The sequence below is a fragment of the Schistocerca americana genome, chromosome 2 (assembly GCF_021461395.2).
Source record: "Schistocerca americana isolate TAMUIC-IGC-003095 chromosome 2, iqSchAmer2.1, whole genome shotgun sequence".
In the NCBI taxonomy this organism is placed as follows: domain Eukaryota; kingdom Metazoa; phylum Arthropoda; class Insecta; order Orthoptera; family Acrididae; genus Schistocerca; species Schistocerca americana.
Genome location: NC_060120.1, coordinates 799,373,468 through 799,392,183, shown reverse-complemented (window position 1 = coordinate 799,392,183; position 18,716 = coordinate 799,373,468). Strand labels below are relative to the sequence as shown.

The 18,716-nt window shown below is 37.5% G+C and overlaps 1 protein-coding gene across 3 annotated transcripts in view; it reads left to right on the top strand.

Annotated features, from left to right (window-relative positions):
* Window positions 1–18,716, top strand: part of LOC124595413 (zinc finger protein 346-like) — a 127,946-nt gene that overhangs the window by 11,935 nt on the left and 97,295 nt on the right. Inside the window, exon 3 of one of the 3 annotated variants that reach the window (XM_047134143.1) lies at window positions 3,873–3,983. The exons of the other annotated variants lie outside the window; for them this stretch is intronic. Coding sequence (XP_046990099.1) covers window positions 3,928–3,983 — 56 coding nt within the window. The 5' untranslated portion in view covers window positions 3,873–3,927. The remainder of the gene's footprint in view (window positions 1–3,872; window positions 3,984–18,716) is intronic. 3 annotated transcript variants of the gene reach the window in all.

Here is an 18,716-nt window from a genome sequence, read left to right as displayed (position 1 = left end):
TCCTTGAATGTCATCGTGAACTATAAATACATAATTTTCAGAAAAGTCTAGTATTACAATAATTTCATCTTGTTTCAAATTATCCTTACAAAACTGGAGATCAGCCAATTGTGCTGTTGCTGTGAAGCTGTGTGTGGTCATTTTGTCCATTTTTTGACAACACATTTCAACAAAATCTTCCACTGTACTTTGCTTTGTTTCAAGACTTGGTGCGATCCATGTGTGCCCATTGTTTATAAGAAACAAGTTCATCATCATCCACACTGGACTCGCATTCGGGAGGACGATGGTTCAATTCCCGCGTCCGGCCATCCTGATTTAGGTTTTCTGTGATTTCCCTAAATCGCTCCAGGCCAATGCCAGGATGGTTCCTTTGACAGGGCACAGCCGCCTTCCTTCCCCGTCGTACCCTAAGCCAATGAGACCAATGACCTCGCAGTTTGGTCTCTTCCCCCAAACAACCCAACCCATCATCACCCATAAGGACGAGTTCACCATACAGTTTGTTATTCATGTGTTCTGCAAGATTTTCCGTACCAGGACACTTTTCACACCTGTGTATCATGCACTGGTAGAACTGATGTCACATACTAGCAGCTTCATTGCACATTTGTAATCTAGACCAGAATCCATTATAGCAGCAAACATCAGCTTAGCAATTTGATGGGTCTCAGATACACGAACATTGTGTGTGCTCCTTTCACTTACAGGCACAACCCATTTTGGCCGAAGATTGGAAGAAGGTGATAAACCTACTTTGGTATTGGATACTTTTCCTTGAATTCTACATATAGTTCTGATATGTTGGATAGCAACAGTCTTTTTTGCATCTGTACACATACATTTCCCATTTTCACCATTACATAGTCTTTTTTTCCAGGCATTATTTGGCTGTAGTCATTATTTTCATAAAACTCTTGACACTAGCACCTTTATTTCTGAACTCAATTGCTTATCCTGAGCCTGCTGAAGCTGTGGAAGCACTCCTTGGGTTGCTTTTATTTTCCTAGCTTGCTTTATCATATATGTAGAAACATTGCATTCCTTTGCAGTGTAGTCAATAGACCAGCTGGAAGGTGCAAGGGTAAGAATAGCTACTTTTTTTTCTGGTGGGTGGATATGGAACATTTTTCTTTCAAATCATGCACAATTTTGTCCAAGTCAGAGCATTCCTGGCATGATTTCTGTTGCTTTGGAGCAGATAGTTCTTCCTCTTCCACCATTAGTTAAGAGGTCCGCCAGTCACAATTACCTACTTGTTTCACTTCGATTTCTGTTCTCTTTTGCTTGTGTTTCCTTTCCTTTTTTAGTGTGTTTCTTCTCCTCTTGTTTTGCCTCTGTATGTGAGGTTTTGGAACTGCATCAGGTCTGTGTCTTTTAGCCGTTCCCCTTGTTCGCTGTCCGTCTTCGTCCCTTCACCGCATGTGTTCCTGTTTCTATGTGTTTGGGCGCTGATGACCACGCTGTTTAGTGCCTGAAAACCTCAAACCACACACTCCACCATTAGTGTGTCAGCTATTTTGTGTTTTAATTCCATTTGAGCTTCTTGTAGTTTTCTTCTACCATAGCTGGGCCTGTCTCTTTTCCCGACTTTGTGTGTCTGCATGAGAGACAAACCAAAAGCAGTCACTGAAGTATTTAATTTCTCATCCGCTGTGGTTGTAGGTGGCTGATACTCTTCATCACTGTCATGTAAATTATCAGAATATTCTTCATTTTTTAGCAGTGTAACACACCTGGAACATAACTTTTGTCCTGGTTTCATGTTAAGTCTCATGCACTGATTCACTTTCAATACTGATTTCATATCAATTTCTCTAAGGCTACACTTCACTGTCTTCTTACTAATCCGAAATGGATCAGAACAACTTCTTTGTAGGAAAGAATACTTATCCTGAAATACTTTCATATGATGATAACAAACACTAAAGTTTCTTGGAACTGTACTTCTTGTGCCCACAGGGTGTATCCCGGATCTCCATGGCAACAAATCTTGGTCCAATTCATCTAAATTATACAGTACAAAGCGAATGCCACATTTTGTTCCATATGTTGTTTTATGACATTCAGATGCTTGTGCTCTACCAATACTGCAACTTGTTTGAACAAAAGCACCACTAGTATACTCTTCTGCCTCCATACTGACTTCCACAACAGTACTGACCAGTCTGAACTAGAATCTTAAAACATGAGTAACCTGTGATTGTTGCTTGTTTCCTTTGTTGCCCCTGCCTAACAATGACTCATTCTGTCCCTAAAAACTACCATTGTTTAACTTTCTGTTGCCTAATGGTTCCCAACAATTGCTGCAGCTTTATCTGAAACAAGCTGTCTGCATCATCACTATTACTTGCTAAATTGTGTTAAAGGAAAAGTAACCAAATACATCTCTGTCAACTTTTATTGTACACAAATGCCTTGCAATAACAAGTTGAAATTTTGCCACGTATTATATTATGGTCTACTTATGCAGTGTTTGAAATTTAGCTTTGGTATCACTTGTCCCTTTTGTGCTACCACACTTACAAAATCCATGTTGTTCAGGTAATTTTTCAAATTTTTGTGTGACTGATATGGGCAAGATCAGTTCTGTGTGTGTTTAGGCCACATTAAGCTTACCAGAAAAAAATTTATAACCTTTTTGAGTGAATTATATTTGGCATAGAGGGCACCTACAATATGTACCTTTTAACTTATAACATTTTTTAAATCACATTTTGGAATTTTTTATTTTCCCTCAGAAATATGTTGTTGGTGTTTTGATTCATAGAATGTGTTCTCTAAGTGGATGTTACTGGGTTGTAAAAATTTCACTGGACTGTGTGGAATAGTTCCAAAGTTATGAAGACCTGAAGTTAGGTCTGAAGATAGATGCCAGATGCAGGTTGCAATTTCCAGGTCATGCCACCTTCTTTCACAAGCCATAATTCTGGAACTAATTGGCAGGGGAACTTAAAATTTTGTACATGAGTGTTCCACACTTGGTAGCATTGGTGTGCTAAATTTCAGCCAAATCTGAGACTATCAGCTGGAACATTTTCTCAAATTGGTTGAATTGACATGGAATGACCCCATAGGCAGTCTGTTGACTAGATATGAAAAGTGAATTGATCTGTTTCTGGGAAGTAAATAATGGTCTTTTACAGTAATGAAAGTATTGCATTGTTTAATGTCCCTATTAATATTAGAAAGTTGCCATTTCACAAGTTTTGTCTCTGTAACTTTTGCAAATTATGGCAACTACTTGCCTTAAGCTTAGATATTGGATTTTTTGTATAGTAATCCTTCCATCTTCCAATCAGATACTGTGGACATTCAGTGGTGTTTCTAGCTTAAGCTATAAGAAATTTTACTGTATGTAATGGTAGCTGAACCTACCAGCATTTAGAGTATCAAATCTGTCATTGAAATCCTTGTTTGTTGCAAGCTGCCATTAGACTGTAGTTCAGATCTATTGTGTTAGTCATATTTTTATTGAGTACACATTAGAATTGGATGAAAAATTTATATTGAGACTTGTTCTGTACATTACATAAGGACTCTCTTCTTTCATTATCATGTATATCTTGAGAGATTTCTAAAGCAATACTGAAGGTAGATCTTCTTTTGCTGATGGAAAATATGAGAACTGGAGGCAAAGTAGTTTGTCCTCATCTCATCTGTGCATATTCTAATTTGCTTTAAAGAATAATCAGTATGTCTTGTGGAATAACAGTCTGAGTCTGTTCCATATAGTCTTTATTGTCATCTCTGACATTCATTTCTTAAATTAGTGTACTAAGCTTCTGCAGCACCTTCACCTACCACTGATTTTAATACAATAATTACATATGTGACTGAACCAACAGTCAACTGGGCATTATTTGTTTTAGGCAGTGTGAATCATCTTAGCCTCCTCGCTGAACCTTTATATGTTCAAAATCTGCTATGAGTTTCTACCGAGCCCCTTTATTCCCAGCAGTGGCTACAGTGGTGAATTACAGGTTAGTGGTAATTACGAGCGTACTATTATGTCCCTTAGAAGAGCTTCAAAAGATTTTATCTTCTGTTACTCTTTCATTATTTTTTTAACTTGTCATCTTGTGAACATACACTTTTGTCAGGATCATTTTTTTAATATCTGGGATATTTTGCAACATCTTGTGATATGGGTGGTCTTCAAATATTTTAAAATCCTCATGTGGAAAGTTCCTCTGTGTTTTATAGTTTGAACTTAAAAGTACAGAACTGTAACTTGTGTAGATCATTTGGCATATGATACAGAATTACATTTTGTGGTTTTGTATCTGTTCTCTTCTGTTGTATTTTATTGTTTCATAATAACTGTAAAGTTGTTTTTTAACTGCCATACAATTCAGAGTTATAACTATTATATTACATGCACTGGACACTGCTTTGATTATTTGATGTCTTGCTATGCCTCACTGCATGGTTGTTGCTTATGTACAATTGCTTGTAACTAATTGTAAAAGCAGAGTTTCACAGTGTGGTATAGACTGTTTAGAAACATTACAGTTCACTGCCCTTTGACATGAGCACATTTGTAACTGACTTTGGTGCTCAAAAAAATAATTGAGTTATTTAGTAGTCTGTAACATGTGGCTGTTGAACAATGGCAAACTGAGACAGACAATATTAATTTAACACATGACACCAATATTTATAATGCAGCATTAAAGAAAAGGCGTTACTGAATGTAACATTTTATGCCAATGTGTAGGGCAGCCTTTCCGATGACATCACCTTATTTTAGCAGATGACTACTTAGATAGAGAGGTTTGCTAGTTACATGAAGCTGAGAGCTATACTAGCAATTGCATAGTCATTGGTAGGACTGTCCAAGTGGAAGAACCATTACAGATGAACCATACAGTACGTGCCCCGCTACTGTCATGTGCCATCCAGTGCACCTTAAGCCTCCACACCAAAGCCCTATATGACAAAACCCCCCTCAGAAATCAGTTTGGTGAAAAGACTCAGAAGGGCAGCTCTCCAATCTGCATCACAGACAGCATGGAAAGTGGGTATCTTCAAATTCAAGATGGACCACATTATTTTCTGCAATAGAAAACTGTCTGACTGGCAGAGAAACATTGACTGACTGTAACTGATTGTCCCTTTGAAGGAATATTTTCATCCTCAACATTAACAAGCAGTTGGTCTGAAACTGCTCTGAACTGTGCTTCACTGAGATTTAGCATTGGCCATGTGTTTCACCAAACTCTTTGGGCCTGGAAGGCTACTGTACCATGGATATGGTTATTGCAAACCTCATTGCTAAGTGTGAGGTCCCAGATGTTGGTATCTCAGACTAGGTTATAGCATGTTGAAAATAATGGGCTGAGGGAACTCCAACAAATGTATTTGTAACAAAGGGCACACCCAGCTACTTCTCTGACAACACCTTGCTACATGAACTCTGGCTAAAATAAAATATCATTACTTATGAAGATGTGACTGCTTCTATGAGCTTCATATAATGACTAAAAAGTGAAAGGTGACTTAGGACTGAAGATAGACTACTTGTACTGGAAGTGGAAATAAGTAATGCCAAGGGGACTACAGTGAGAGCATTAGAATTATGAAGAAAGAAAGAGAATCTTGTGCAGCTGCTGTCTGGAAATGTCTTTTACTATAGAGGCACAGACAATGAAGATCAAATTATAAATTGTTGACAATGAAGGAATCTCAATAGAATAGAATAAAAAATTTAAAAAATACTCACTGCAAATAATACAAGTTTATGCCCCAGCCATCTTACCCCCTGATGAAGAAAGTTGAAAATCTTTATGAGGAGCTATTAGAACAGTTAAACAAAAGTAATTGACATTGTAGGACAACATCAATGCAAAGATAATGATGAAGTTAAAAAAATAATTCTTAAAGAGACAACTTTGAATTAGACGCCAGAAATGATAGAGAAGGCATGCTAGTGAAATTTGCTGAGAAGCACTAAATCTACTTCTTCAAAATTTCTATGCTTTTGGCTTGAAAGAATTCATTGTTAGCTTCCTTGAAAATTTTGAGCATTCCAATTGTATAGAGTTCAGTAGTTGCACATGCACCATTGTTAACAGTTTTTATATTGTTCATTCAATCTTTGGTTATTGATGTGTTTAGTGTGGAGATCCACATTTCTTGTAGCTATATTGTGATTTTTATTTGCAAATTATGACTGAAAAATGGAACTGCTGTACTATTGCATATAATATGCAAATGATTGCATGTGATAAAAAGGATGGAAACAGGGCTGCAGAAAGGCTCCAGTTTCTAGGAAAATGATCATTCATCAAGTGAAAGCAACAGCCAATACCAAATGGATTGCCGACTTGACTGGATCAATATTGTGGAGTTCAACATTTGAGAAGAGGTATCGGCTTTGCGTGTGGACCAAGACAAAATATCACAGAAGGTGCCAGCCAAGTACAAAGAACAAATTGTTGAATTTCATTGATTTGTCATCAAGGCAATAAAAAGAGAAAAGTTTGAACTTTCAAAAATTGGAGACCTGGATAAGATTGTGCTAACCTATGATGTGCCTTCTAACACAGCTGTGGCTACAAAAAGCATTATTGTTAAAACTTCAGGAGACGAAAAGACTCATTACTGTCGTTCTGTCCTGTTGTGCTTATGGGAAAAAATTACCACCACTTTTGATTTTTAAAAGAAAGACACTTCCTAACGAATAATTGCTGAAGTGAGTATTTTTCCATGTACCGTATAAAAGGTGGATGGATAGAGGAGGAATAAGGTCGTGGATAGGTCAAATTTGGTGTAAGTGACCTGGAGGCCCACTGAGGATACGTACCCAGTTAGTATGGGACCAGTTTCTTTCTCACAGAACAGAAGACATTAAAAATTGAGTGAGTGAACTGAAATTAGCTGTAATTCCAGGTGAGCTAACTAGTTTACTTTAACCATCAAAGTTACATTGAAAGTTCTAAATGTATAAATATTGACTGCAAGTTACTAAGGCCATTCAAGGTACTTATGAAGGAGCAGTGAAACACCTGATTGCTATCTACAGATTTTGAAGTTATACTGTCAGGAAGGAGGAAGAGTTTTCAAGTTTGTGAGCGAGTCAAAGCTTCACAGGACTCCTTTAAAACTGAAACAGTGATTAAAGTGTTTAATAAGTGTGGAAATAGTAATTCTCTGGATAGTACATAGAATAATTTATTATATGAGGATTCAGATTCTGACCTAGTGGCTTCAAGTATTTCTACCTTCATTTATGAGGATGAATTTTGCAGATTTGAGAATGAAAATTAAAATGTAAGCACTTTTCCCCTACTCTTACTGCCTAGATATTTTATGTATGTGCACATATGTATTATAACTGTTTTTCAGTAGATTTATTAAGTGAGACATTTTTTTCCCAAAAAAAGTCTTAAAATTGGGGTGCATCTTTTATGCTAGTGCGTCTTATAAGCTGGCAAATATAGTAATTAAAAATGAGACATCCCTTTTATTTTAGATACAATCACATTCTATGAAACATCCATTATGTGTTTCAGCCTACATTGGCCATCCTCATATGCTACAACAGGAAAAAAGAGAAAAGCTTGTATTAATGTCTCGGGCTTGTTTGGGGGGGAGGGGGGGGGGGGGGGGAAGAGGGGAAGGACAGTTGTATTTCAGAGTTAAGTAAAGTAAAATTGAAATGTATGTGGTTCATATGTGTTGTCATGGGTGGCATATGGTGACACAATGTTCATTACATACTTTGTCAAACCGGACCACTAACAAAAAATCAAGGAATTACGTGGGTAAAACCAAGTATGCATTGCTTTATGTACCCATTGCGCTGGATGTGCATGTCGTCTATAGCCCTATGACAAATCTTCAAATGAAAAAAAAACATGTATTATATTAGAGTTGCATAGAAAGTTCTAATTTTTATTCATATCTTTCTTTTTTTTAATTTGACCAGCTATTGACCACATACAACCTAAGACTTATGATGTTTCTTTTTCTTCCTTTCTTCCTAGACTTCTTCATATTCTCTCCAACGGCTCATCTCTGATCATCTGTCAACACTTTCTGTGGTTGAAGTTTTGCTTTATCTTCTTCATAGGTTGCAGTCAGTAGCCTGCAGCGATTCCTGTCATGTATTAGTTCTTCTGTTTTTTGTCATGTCTACTGACTGGTTTGATGCGGCCCGCCACGAATTCCTTTCCTGTGCTAACCTCTTCATCTCAGAGTAGCACTTGCAACCTACGTCCTCAATTATTTGCTTGATGTGTTCCAATCTCTCTCTTCCTCTACAGTTTTTGCCCTCTACAGCCCCCTCTAGTACCATGGAAGTCATTCCCTCATGTCTTAGCAGATGTCCTATCATCCTGTCCCTTTTCCTTATCAGTGTTTTCCACATATTCCTTTCCTCTCTGATTCTGCGTAGAACCTCCTCATTCCTTACCTTATCAGTCCACCTAATTTTCAACATTCGTCTATAGCACCACATCTGAAATGCTTCGATTCTCTTCTGTTCCGGTTTTCCCACAGTCCATGTTTCACTACCATTAATGCTGTACTCCAGACGTACATCCTCAGAAATTTCTTCCTCAACTTAAGGCCGGTATTTGATATTAGTAGACTTCTCTTGGCCAGAAGTGCCTTTTTTGCCGCAGCGAGTCTGCTTTTGAAGTCCTCCTTGCTCCATCCGCCATTGGTTATTTTACTGCCTAGGTAGCAGAACTCCTTAACTTCATTGACTTCGTGACGATCAATCCTGATGTTAAGTTTCTCGCTGTTCTCATTTCTACTACTTCTCATTACCTTCGTCTTTCTCCGATTTACTCTCAAACCATACTGTGTACTCATTAGACTGTTCATTCCGTTCAGCAGATCATTTAATTCTTCTTCACTTTCACTCAGGATAGCAATGTCATCAGCGAATCGTATCATTGATATCCTTTCACCTTGTATTTTAATTCCACTCCTGAACCTTTCTTTTATTTCCACCATTGCTTCCTTGATGTACAGATTGAAGAGTAGGGGTGAAAGGCTACAGCCTTGTCTTACACCCTTCTTAATACGAGCACTTCGTTCTTGATCGTCCACTCTTATTATTCCCTCTTGGTTGTTGTACATATTGTATTGACCCGTCTCTCCCTACAGCTTACCCCTACTTTTTTCAGAATCTCGAACAGCTTGCACCATTTTATATTGTCGAACGCTTTTTCCAGGTCGACAAATCCTATGAAAGTGTCTTGATTTTTCTTTAGCCTTGCTTCCATTATTAGCCGTAACGTCAGAATTGCCTCTCTCATCCCTTTACTTTTCCTAAAGCCAAACTGATCGTCACCTAGCGCATTCTCAATTTTCTTTTCCATTCTTCTGTACATTATTCTTGTAAGCAGCTTTGATGCATGAGCTGTTAAGCTGATTGTGCGATAATTCTCGCTCTTGTCAGCTCTTGCCATCTTCGGAATTGTGTGGATGATGCTTTTCCGAAAGTCAGATGGTATATCGCCAGACTCATATATTCTACACACAAATGTGAGTAGTCGTTTTGTTGCCACTTCCCCCAATGATTTTAGAAATTCTGATGGAATGTTATCTATCCCTTCTGCCTTATTTGACCGTAAGTCCTCCAAAGCTCTTTTAAATTCCGACTCTAATACTGGATCCCTTATCTCTTCTAAATCGACTCCTGTTTCTTCTTCTATCACATCAGACAAATCTTCACCCTCATAGAGGCTTTCAATGTATTCTTTCCACCTATCTGCTCTCTCCTCTGCATTTAACAGTGGAATTCCCATTGCACTCTTAATGTTACCACCGTTGCTTTTAATGTCACCAAAGGTTGTTTTGACTTTCCTGTATGCTGAGTCTGTCCTTCTGACAATCATATCTTTTTCGATGTCTTCACATTTTTCCTGCAGCCATTTTGTCTTAGCTTCCCTGCACTTCCTATTTATTTCATTCCTCAGCAACTCGTATTTCTGTATTCCTGATTTTCCCGGAACATGTTTGTACTTGCTCCTTTCATCAATCAACTGAAGTATTTCTTCTGTTACCCATGGTTTCTTCGCAGCTACCTTCTTTGTACCTATGTTTTCCTTCCCAACTTCTGTGATGGCCCTTTTTAGAGATGTCCATACCTCTTCAACTGTACTGCCTACTGCACTATTCCTTATTGCTGTATCTATAGTGTTAGAGAACTTCAAACGTATCTCGTCATTCCTTAGTACTTCCGTATCCCACTTCTTTGCATATTGATTCTTCCTGACTAATGTCTTGAACTTCAGCCTACTCTTCATCACTACTATATTGTGATCTGAGTCTATATCTGCTCCAACTTCTGTAACACCTGCTCTGTTTGCAGCTTTCTTCACTGCTTCTATCCATTCTACAGATTTCTTCTCTCTCTCTCTCTCTCTCTCTCTCTCTCTCTCTCTCTCTCTCTCTCTCTCTCTCTCTTCCCCCCTCCCCCTTTTTTGCCCCCCACCCCCACCCTCACCTTCCTAATTCAATGTTGAGGCACTCTGATTCATATGTTGCTTGTGTCATACTAACTGAATTTTAATGTGTTAGCTTTGCTTGATTGGATATTGGTTTCTTATCGTAGTAGTTATGTGTTAATTTGTATGCAAATTCTAACTTCTTTGCTCTTTCTTTATTTGTTGTGTTATGCATTCTGTTGGCTTGGATGCATTCTCCAAGGTGTTTAAATTTATTAACTGTTTTAATTTTTCCATACTGTGTTTTCATAATTTTTTTATATTGTGTTTGTGTTCCATGTTCTCGTTTTTTTCATAAGATATTTTTAGCCTAGTCTTTTCAACAGTAATAGATCAAGCGTATCATTTGCGTCTGTTAGGTTTTCACTTATCAATGCTATATCATCTGCAAAGGCTAAACATTTCACTTCATATTTGGTCTTTCTTTGTCCCACATTAATATCTTTTATGCCTCAGTTTTCTAATGTGTTTTCCCATGTTTTTACTATTTTATCTAAAACCTAGTTAAAGAGAATTGGGACTGTCCATCTCCATGTGAAGCTCCTGTTTTGATTTTGAATGGTTCAGAAATTTCGCCTTCAAACTTAATACTTGATGTTGTACCCGTGAGCGTTTGTTCAACAAGTCTTCTGGTATTTTCATCGAAGCCTGATTGGTAAAGTATCTGAAATAGTGTTTCTCTGTCAACTGAATCATAAGCCTTCTTGAAGTCTATGAAAGTAACTACTGTGTTTTTATTTTGTATAGCTCTCACTCTCAAAACGTTTTTTGAATTAAGAATCTGTTCTGCACATGATCTAACTTGTTTGGTACTCTCCTATATTAGATCCTACTTGTTCTTTTTTTGTATTTAGAGATGGTTTAGATAATATTTTGTATGTTACTGTAACACGGAGATACCCCTGTAGTTGGTGTCTGTTTTCTCTTCTTTTTTGTGGTGAGGATGGATCAGTGCTTGTTTCCAGTCCCTGGATTTGATTGCTTTTGTCCAAATATCTGTAATTACCTTGTGAATTTTCTGCCATATGGATAAGTCCTCTAGTTTCCACATTTCTCCTCTCCTCTCCTTTCCTCTCCTCTCCTCTCCTCTCCTCTTCTCTCCTGGTGCCTTGTTATTCTTCAGAAACTTGATAACCTTTTCTATTTCTTCTACTGTAGGTGGCTACGATGGTGGATTTTCATGTTGTGATTTTTGAAACTGTAATCTATCAATAGGCTCTTCATAATTTAATGAATTTTCAAAGTATTCAGCTAAAAGTTCATAGTTCTCTTTATTGTTTAAAACCATGTTTCCATTTGTATCTTCAAAATGTAAATTTATTGGCTGTAATCCTATTAATGAAAGTTACTAAGACAGTAAAACTGTATTTAAAACAGAGCAAAGTCTTATTGTTTACCCCACTGCCCATAAATTTAAGAGGCAACAGGGCACTGAGTGGTCATGAGATGTTTACATCACTGCCCATGAACTCAGAAGAGATAACATGGCACAGAGTGTAATACCATTGCAGGAAGCTAGCAATCCTATTGTGGCTGCAAAGTGTGTGCATTAACTGTGCAGATGCTCAAAAATGAAGATGCAGTCCAAACAGCATAGTGCCTCCGTCACAGAGAGTATCACTTGCAGCACACATGTAGGCTGCAGGGACTACCTCACCTGAATAGATTGTCGTAAACATTAAAATAAATGCGCCTGTTATAAACTCAGTTTGCTCATTAAAGAGTTTGTCTTTTTCCTTCGATTTCAGTATATGAAACATCAATTCTGCTAAAAAATCTGTGTACTTTTATGTAAAATTTGTAGTTGTTTGTTGGCATTTCCAGTATTATGTCCCTTCTGACTCTACATTATTTTTGTCTTACTGTATTTAATCTTCTGTGTTTGTTGCACATGATCATCTGATAAGGATAAAATGTGTTATTCACTCTGAAACCTAATGTAGTCAGTTCTTAAACCAATTGGACATAATGACCCTAGTGTCACAGCATATTCACTCCCTTATAAAGTTAGATTTTTTATATGATGATAAGACAGAGATTTTGAAATCAGATTTTAAAATGTATGACATGTTCAGGGCAGATATGGACTGTGACCATAATTCATTGTCTATGAACTGTACTTTAAAGCTAAGAGTGTGGGAAAAGGTAAGAACTAATGGAGATGGTCCCTGGATAAACTTAAAGAACCAGTGATTGTTGTGAGTCTCAGAGGGAGCACTAGGCAACAATCATCAGAAAGTGGAGAATGAAATATAGTAGAAGACAGATGTATTACTTTGAGAGGTGAAAAATTGAACACAGCAGAGGATCAAATAGATAAACAGAAATCATAGGTAACAGGGGTGATATTGATTGTAATTTATGAAAACAGAAGGTATAAAAATACAGCAAATAAAGCAGATGAAATGGAATACTACTGTACCAGTTGGCACTACAGTCCTTGTAAGACCTTGGACCTCTTTGTCAACTGCCTCTGCTCTTCTCTGTCCATTGCTTTCCTTCTTCAGTTTCTGACTCCCACTGCTTTGAGGTCCTGTTCCATAGTGTCAAGCCATGTTTCACTGTTTCTTCCTTTTCTCTTTCTCCCCTTGAGCCTCCCTACAACCACTTTAACAATCAGAGTTTCTGGCAGTCTCTGTACGGGACCAACCTATCTTATTCTTCCATGCATGATTTTTCACTAAAATATTCATCTGTCCAAAACATTTTTGTAGTTCTATGTTTGTCCTTATTCTCCAGCTTTCTTCTTCTCTCCTTACCCCAAATATCTTTCTCAAAATCTTTATTTCCCTTCTCAATAACCATGCTTCTTCCTTTGTTACCACCATCTAGCCCTCCAATCCATACATTACTATAGGTCTTAATGTAGTCAAATACATTTTGGCTTTTGTATCCTAATAGCATTTATGGACTAGTATATATTCTGCAAGGAATAGTTGCATCAGTTTCCATTTGCTATCCTTTCTTGAGTTTCTACTGCTATCCTGTTATCTTCTGTTGTTATTAAACATAGATATTTAAATGCTTCCACTCTTTGATATTCTTTCCTGTTGATTTTTATTGAAGTCTCTTTTCTATCCGTACCGATATAACATGGTTGTCAGGTAATGTGCTCTGGTGTTATAGGGCACCCACAATATGTTGAGAGTGAGCTGTATAATGACAAACCACTCATGGAAAATTAGGAAGAACATATTATGTAATATTATACATACTGTTCTATACTGTATTTAAATTTAAAGAACATTAGAAGTAAAACATTTCAAAACTTGCCTAATAGGATACAGCAATTAGACAAGCTTCACTCAAACATCAACCAAACGATAGTACACTATCAAATACAGTATGGTGATTTACAACACTGCCTGCAAGCTAAGTACACCATTATTCTGCTGTTTTAAAGAAATGAGTTAGCTTTCTTTGACAAGTCACTTTGCCGCTCCAACCACACAATCACTTTATTTATATTATCCCATATTTCGTGTGTACTGGGAACATCGCCTACAGTTTCTTTTTCAGCTTTCTCATCCTCACTGCTTCACTACTTTCCATTTCGAACAGCATCAATAATGTCCTTGTCATTTATGGCCTCCAAAATTGGTTCTTCATTATCAGTGACTATCCAACGGTTCAATTCCTTAATATCAGTATTGCACTGTAGAATATCAAGTGTGGGTGGGATTTCACTGTTGTTGAAACATGTCTCTAAAGTGTTGCATTTTCTTCAATGTAACACTTATACCAACAAATCCTAATAGTGGTCGGAAAGATGCTTTTGCTACACCAGGCCTACTGAATATGCAATACTCTTTTAAGATTTATGGGTTTCAAGAACACTTTTATTTCCTCATTTACCATTGACGTGAGCAGCTCAAGGCAATAATGAGCCTTAAATACTTGTATGATGTCCTGATCCAGTGGCTGAATTAATGCCATTGTGCTTTTTTGGCAAAAACAAAAGTTTTTATTTCTCCATCTTATGATTGCAACACATCAGCAAGTGGATGAGCTGGACAGTGATCAAAGATTAGTAGAGCTTCTTGACTCACTTAAGTGACCATAGGAACTTTCTTATGAATGGAACAAACTCTTCTTGAAACCAGTTCGTAAAAATTTCACACATCACTGAAGCATTCTTCAAATGCCAGAAAGTGAATTGTAATGATGACATATTTACTTGCATGAAACATCTCTTGGCTTTTCCTGTTACCTGTAAAAAGAGGTTGCAGCTTATGATTGCTTGATTTATGTATGGCAAAGAGAAGGATTATTCTGTCTTTATTTATTCTCAAATAATATCTTATTTGCTGACGCTTTTTGTATCAAGAGCTTTGGTTGGAAGCAATTGTTAATAAAGTGCCATTTCATCGCAATTATACACTACATGATCATTTAAATTTTCATCTACCATTACTTTGTGTAGAATTTCAGGAAACTGTGAAGCAAATTCACTGTCGCTAGCCCTTACTACTTCTTCAATGGTTGTTTGGTGAACTGCACGGTGACATTCCCATCTTGAATACCATCCATCAGAAGCTATAAAATCTTTGTTGCCATGTAAATCAAAATGAAATATTTCAATTTGGGCTTTAATAATTGCCTTGAAAGGTGACCCTTGACTTCTCTTTGTTAAAAATTACCTGTAAAGGCATTTGTGAAGTTCACTGTCTTTTCATAGGGTAGTCCTTTTTCTGTCCATTCCCAAATCAGGTTCAGCTGTTTTTACAAAGCTTCTAAGTTTAGTCTCTACTTTCACTCATGCCCTGGTTGTTCCTTCAGGTACACCACACTCGTGTGATAAACTTGCTTTATTTTCACTATTCTTTACACAATCAATAATTTTTCATTTATCACTCACAGAATACATTTCCTGTTTCTGTGACATCGTAACAAGCACACAGAACAATGAACGGATAGTTTTTGATCCACATGATGATTGTGCTCATTTCCATTATTGCCAAACACTTCTGCATATTTGCTTTCTTGTCTGCATCACAATGTTAACTGTGAGATGCATATTCAAAGATTGTGTCCAGCAACAGTCCTGATATATTGATAAGACAAACCAACGGTTGAGTTTAATTATGTCCATCTGTTTTGGTTATGATTTTGAGAGCTTGGAAGCTGCAACAGTAGGGCTTTAATTAGATTTTTTTCCAGTTTATGAAATATTCTGAGAGTGCAGAAATAATTCATAAATGATATTTTGTTTTGGGGACATACATTATGCCGCATTATATCTGAATACACGTCATATCGGACCATGGTGTATCAAGCTTCTACTGTACTTTGTTTTGCCTATATTCAGCTCCAGTCATAACTTCAGTGCCACTCCTTCTGGTGCAATGTAATTATCCTTCAAAACTCTGACATTCCTTGCAGTTAATGAAATGGAATACAGACATCTAAAATGATATTGACAGAAAGTGCAAAATGGCTACGCAGGAATGGCTAGGGGACAAATGCAGGGTTGTAAAAGTGTTCCTATATGAATAGAAAGGGCTCAGATGGCAAGCCAGTAGTAAGCAAAGAAGGGAAAGTTGAAATGGGAAGGGGTCTGTATAAGTTGTTGTTGTTGTTGTTGTTGTTGTCTTCAGTCCAGAGACTGGTTTGACACAGCTCTCCATGCTACACTATCCTGTGCAAGCTTCTTCATTCCCATTACCTACTGGAATCTACATCCTTCTGAAACTGCTTAATGTATTCATCTCTTGGTCTCCCTCTACAATTTTTACCCTCCACGCTGCCTTTCCAAACTAAATTGGTGATCCCTTGATGCCCAAGAACATGTCCTACCAACTGTTCCCTTCTTCTAGTCAAGTTGTACCACAAATTTCTCTTCTCCCCAATTCTATTCAATACCTCCTCATTAGTCATGTGATCTACCCATCTAATCTTCAGCATTCTTCTGTAGCACCACATTTCGAAAGCTTCTATTTGCTTCTTGTCTAAACTATTCATCGTCCATGTTTCACTTCCATACATGGCTACACTCCACACAAATACTTTCAGAAACGACTTTCTGACACTTAAATCTATACTCGATGTTAACAAATTTCTCTTCTTCAGAAATGCTTTCCTTGGCATTGCCAGTCTACATTTTATATCCTCTCCACTTTAACCATCATCAGTTATTTCTCTCCCCAAATAGCAAAACTCATCTATAACTGTGTCTCATTTCCTAATCTAATTCCCTCAGCATCACCTGATTTTATTCGACTACATTCCATTATCCTCGTTTTGCTTTTGTTGATGTTCATCTTATATCCTCCTTTCAAGACACTGTCCATTCCGTTCAACTGCTCTTCCAGGTCCTTTGCTGTCTGTGACAGAATTATGATGTCGTCAGCAAACCTCAAACTTTTTATTTCCTTTTCATGAATTTTAATTCCTACTCCAAATTTTTCTTTTGTTTCCTTTACTGCTTGCTCAATATACAGATTGAATAGCATCGGGGAGAGGCTACAACCCTGTCTCACTCCCTTCCCAACCACTGTTTCCCTTTCATGCCCCTCAACTCTTGTAACTGCCATCTGGTTTTGGTACAAATTGTAAATGGTCTTTCGTTCCCTGTATTTTACCCGTGCCACCTTTAGAATTTGAAAGAGAGTATTCCAGTCAACATTGTCAAAAGCTCTCTCTAAGTCTACAAATGCTAGAAATGTAGGTTTGCCTTTCCTTAATCAATCTCATACATGTTGCTCACCAGATGATATGGTTTTGTCAGGGGTGGCTCTCCCAAGGCTATCAGTAGTTCTAATGGAATGTTGTCTACTCCCGGGTAATTGTTTCGACTTAGTTCTTTCAGTGCTCTGTCAAACTCTTCAAACAGTATCTTCCATTTCATCTTCATCTACATGTTCTTCCATTTCCATAATGTCCTCGAGTACATCGCCCTTGTATAGATCCTCTATATACTCCTTCCATCTTTCTGCTTTCCCTTCTTTGCTTAGAACTGGGTTTCCATCTGAGCCTTTTTTTTTTTTGGGTGATATATGCCTCTACATCATTACCTTTGTCCTCTAGCGTATCCATTTTACAATTCTTGTCAATCTCATTTTTGAAATGTTTGAATTACTTTTTGCCTGCTTCATTTACTGCATTTTTATATTTTCTCCTTTCATCAATTAAATTCAATATTTGTTCTGTTACCCAAGGATTTCTACTAGCCTCATCTTTTTACCTACTTGATCCTCTGCTGCCTTCATTATTTCATCTCTCAAAGCTACCCATTCTTCGTCTACTGTGTTTCTTTCCCCCACTCTTGTCAATCATTCTCTAACGCTCTCTCTCAAACTCTCTTCAACCTCTGGTTCTGTAGGTTTATCCTGGGCCCATCTTCTTAAATTCCTACCTTTGTGCAGTTTCTTCAGTTTTAATCTACAGTTAATAACCAGTAGATTGTGGTCAGAGTCCACATCTGCCCCTGGATATCTCTTACAATGTAAAACCTGGTTCCTAAATTTTCGTCTTACCATTTTATAATGTATCTGAAACCATCTAGTATCTCCAGGCCTCTTCCATGTATACAACCTTCTTTCATGATTCTTGAACCAAGTGTTAGCTATGATTAAATTATGCTCTGTGCAAAAATCTACCAGGTAGCTTCCTCTTTCATTCCTTACCCCCATTCTGTATTCACCTACTATGTTTCCATCTCGTCCTTTTCCTACTATCGAATTCCAGTCATCTATGACTATTAAATTTTTGTCTCCCTTCAGTATCTGAATAATTTCTTTTATCTCATCATACATTTCATCAATCTCTTCATCATCTGCAGAGCTAGCTGGCATATAAACTTGTACTGCTGTGGTAGGCGTGCGTTTCGTATCTATGTTGGCCACAATAATGCGTTCACCATGCTGTTTGTTGTAGCTTACCCGCATTCCTATTTTTCTATTCGTTATTAAACCTACTCCTGCATTACCGCTATTTGGTTTTGTATTTATAACCCTGTAGTCACCTTCTGTAGTCACCTAACCAGAAGTCTTGTTCCTCCTGCCACCGAACGTCACTAATTCCCACTATATCTATCTTCAAATTATCCATTTCCCTTTTTAAATTTTCTAACCTACCTGCCCGATTAAGGGATCTGACATTCGCCCAGAGATCCGAATGGGGGACTGTTTTACCTCCGGAATATTTTACCCAAGAGGATGCCATCATCATTTAACCATACAGTAAAGCTGCATGTCCTCAGGAAAAATTATGGCTGTAGTTTCCTCTTGCTTTCAGCCGTTGACAGTACCA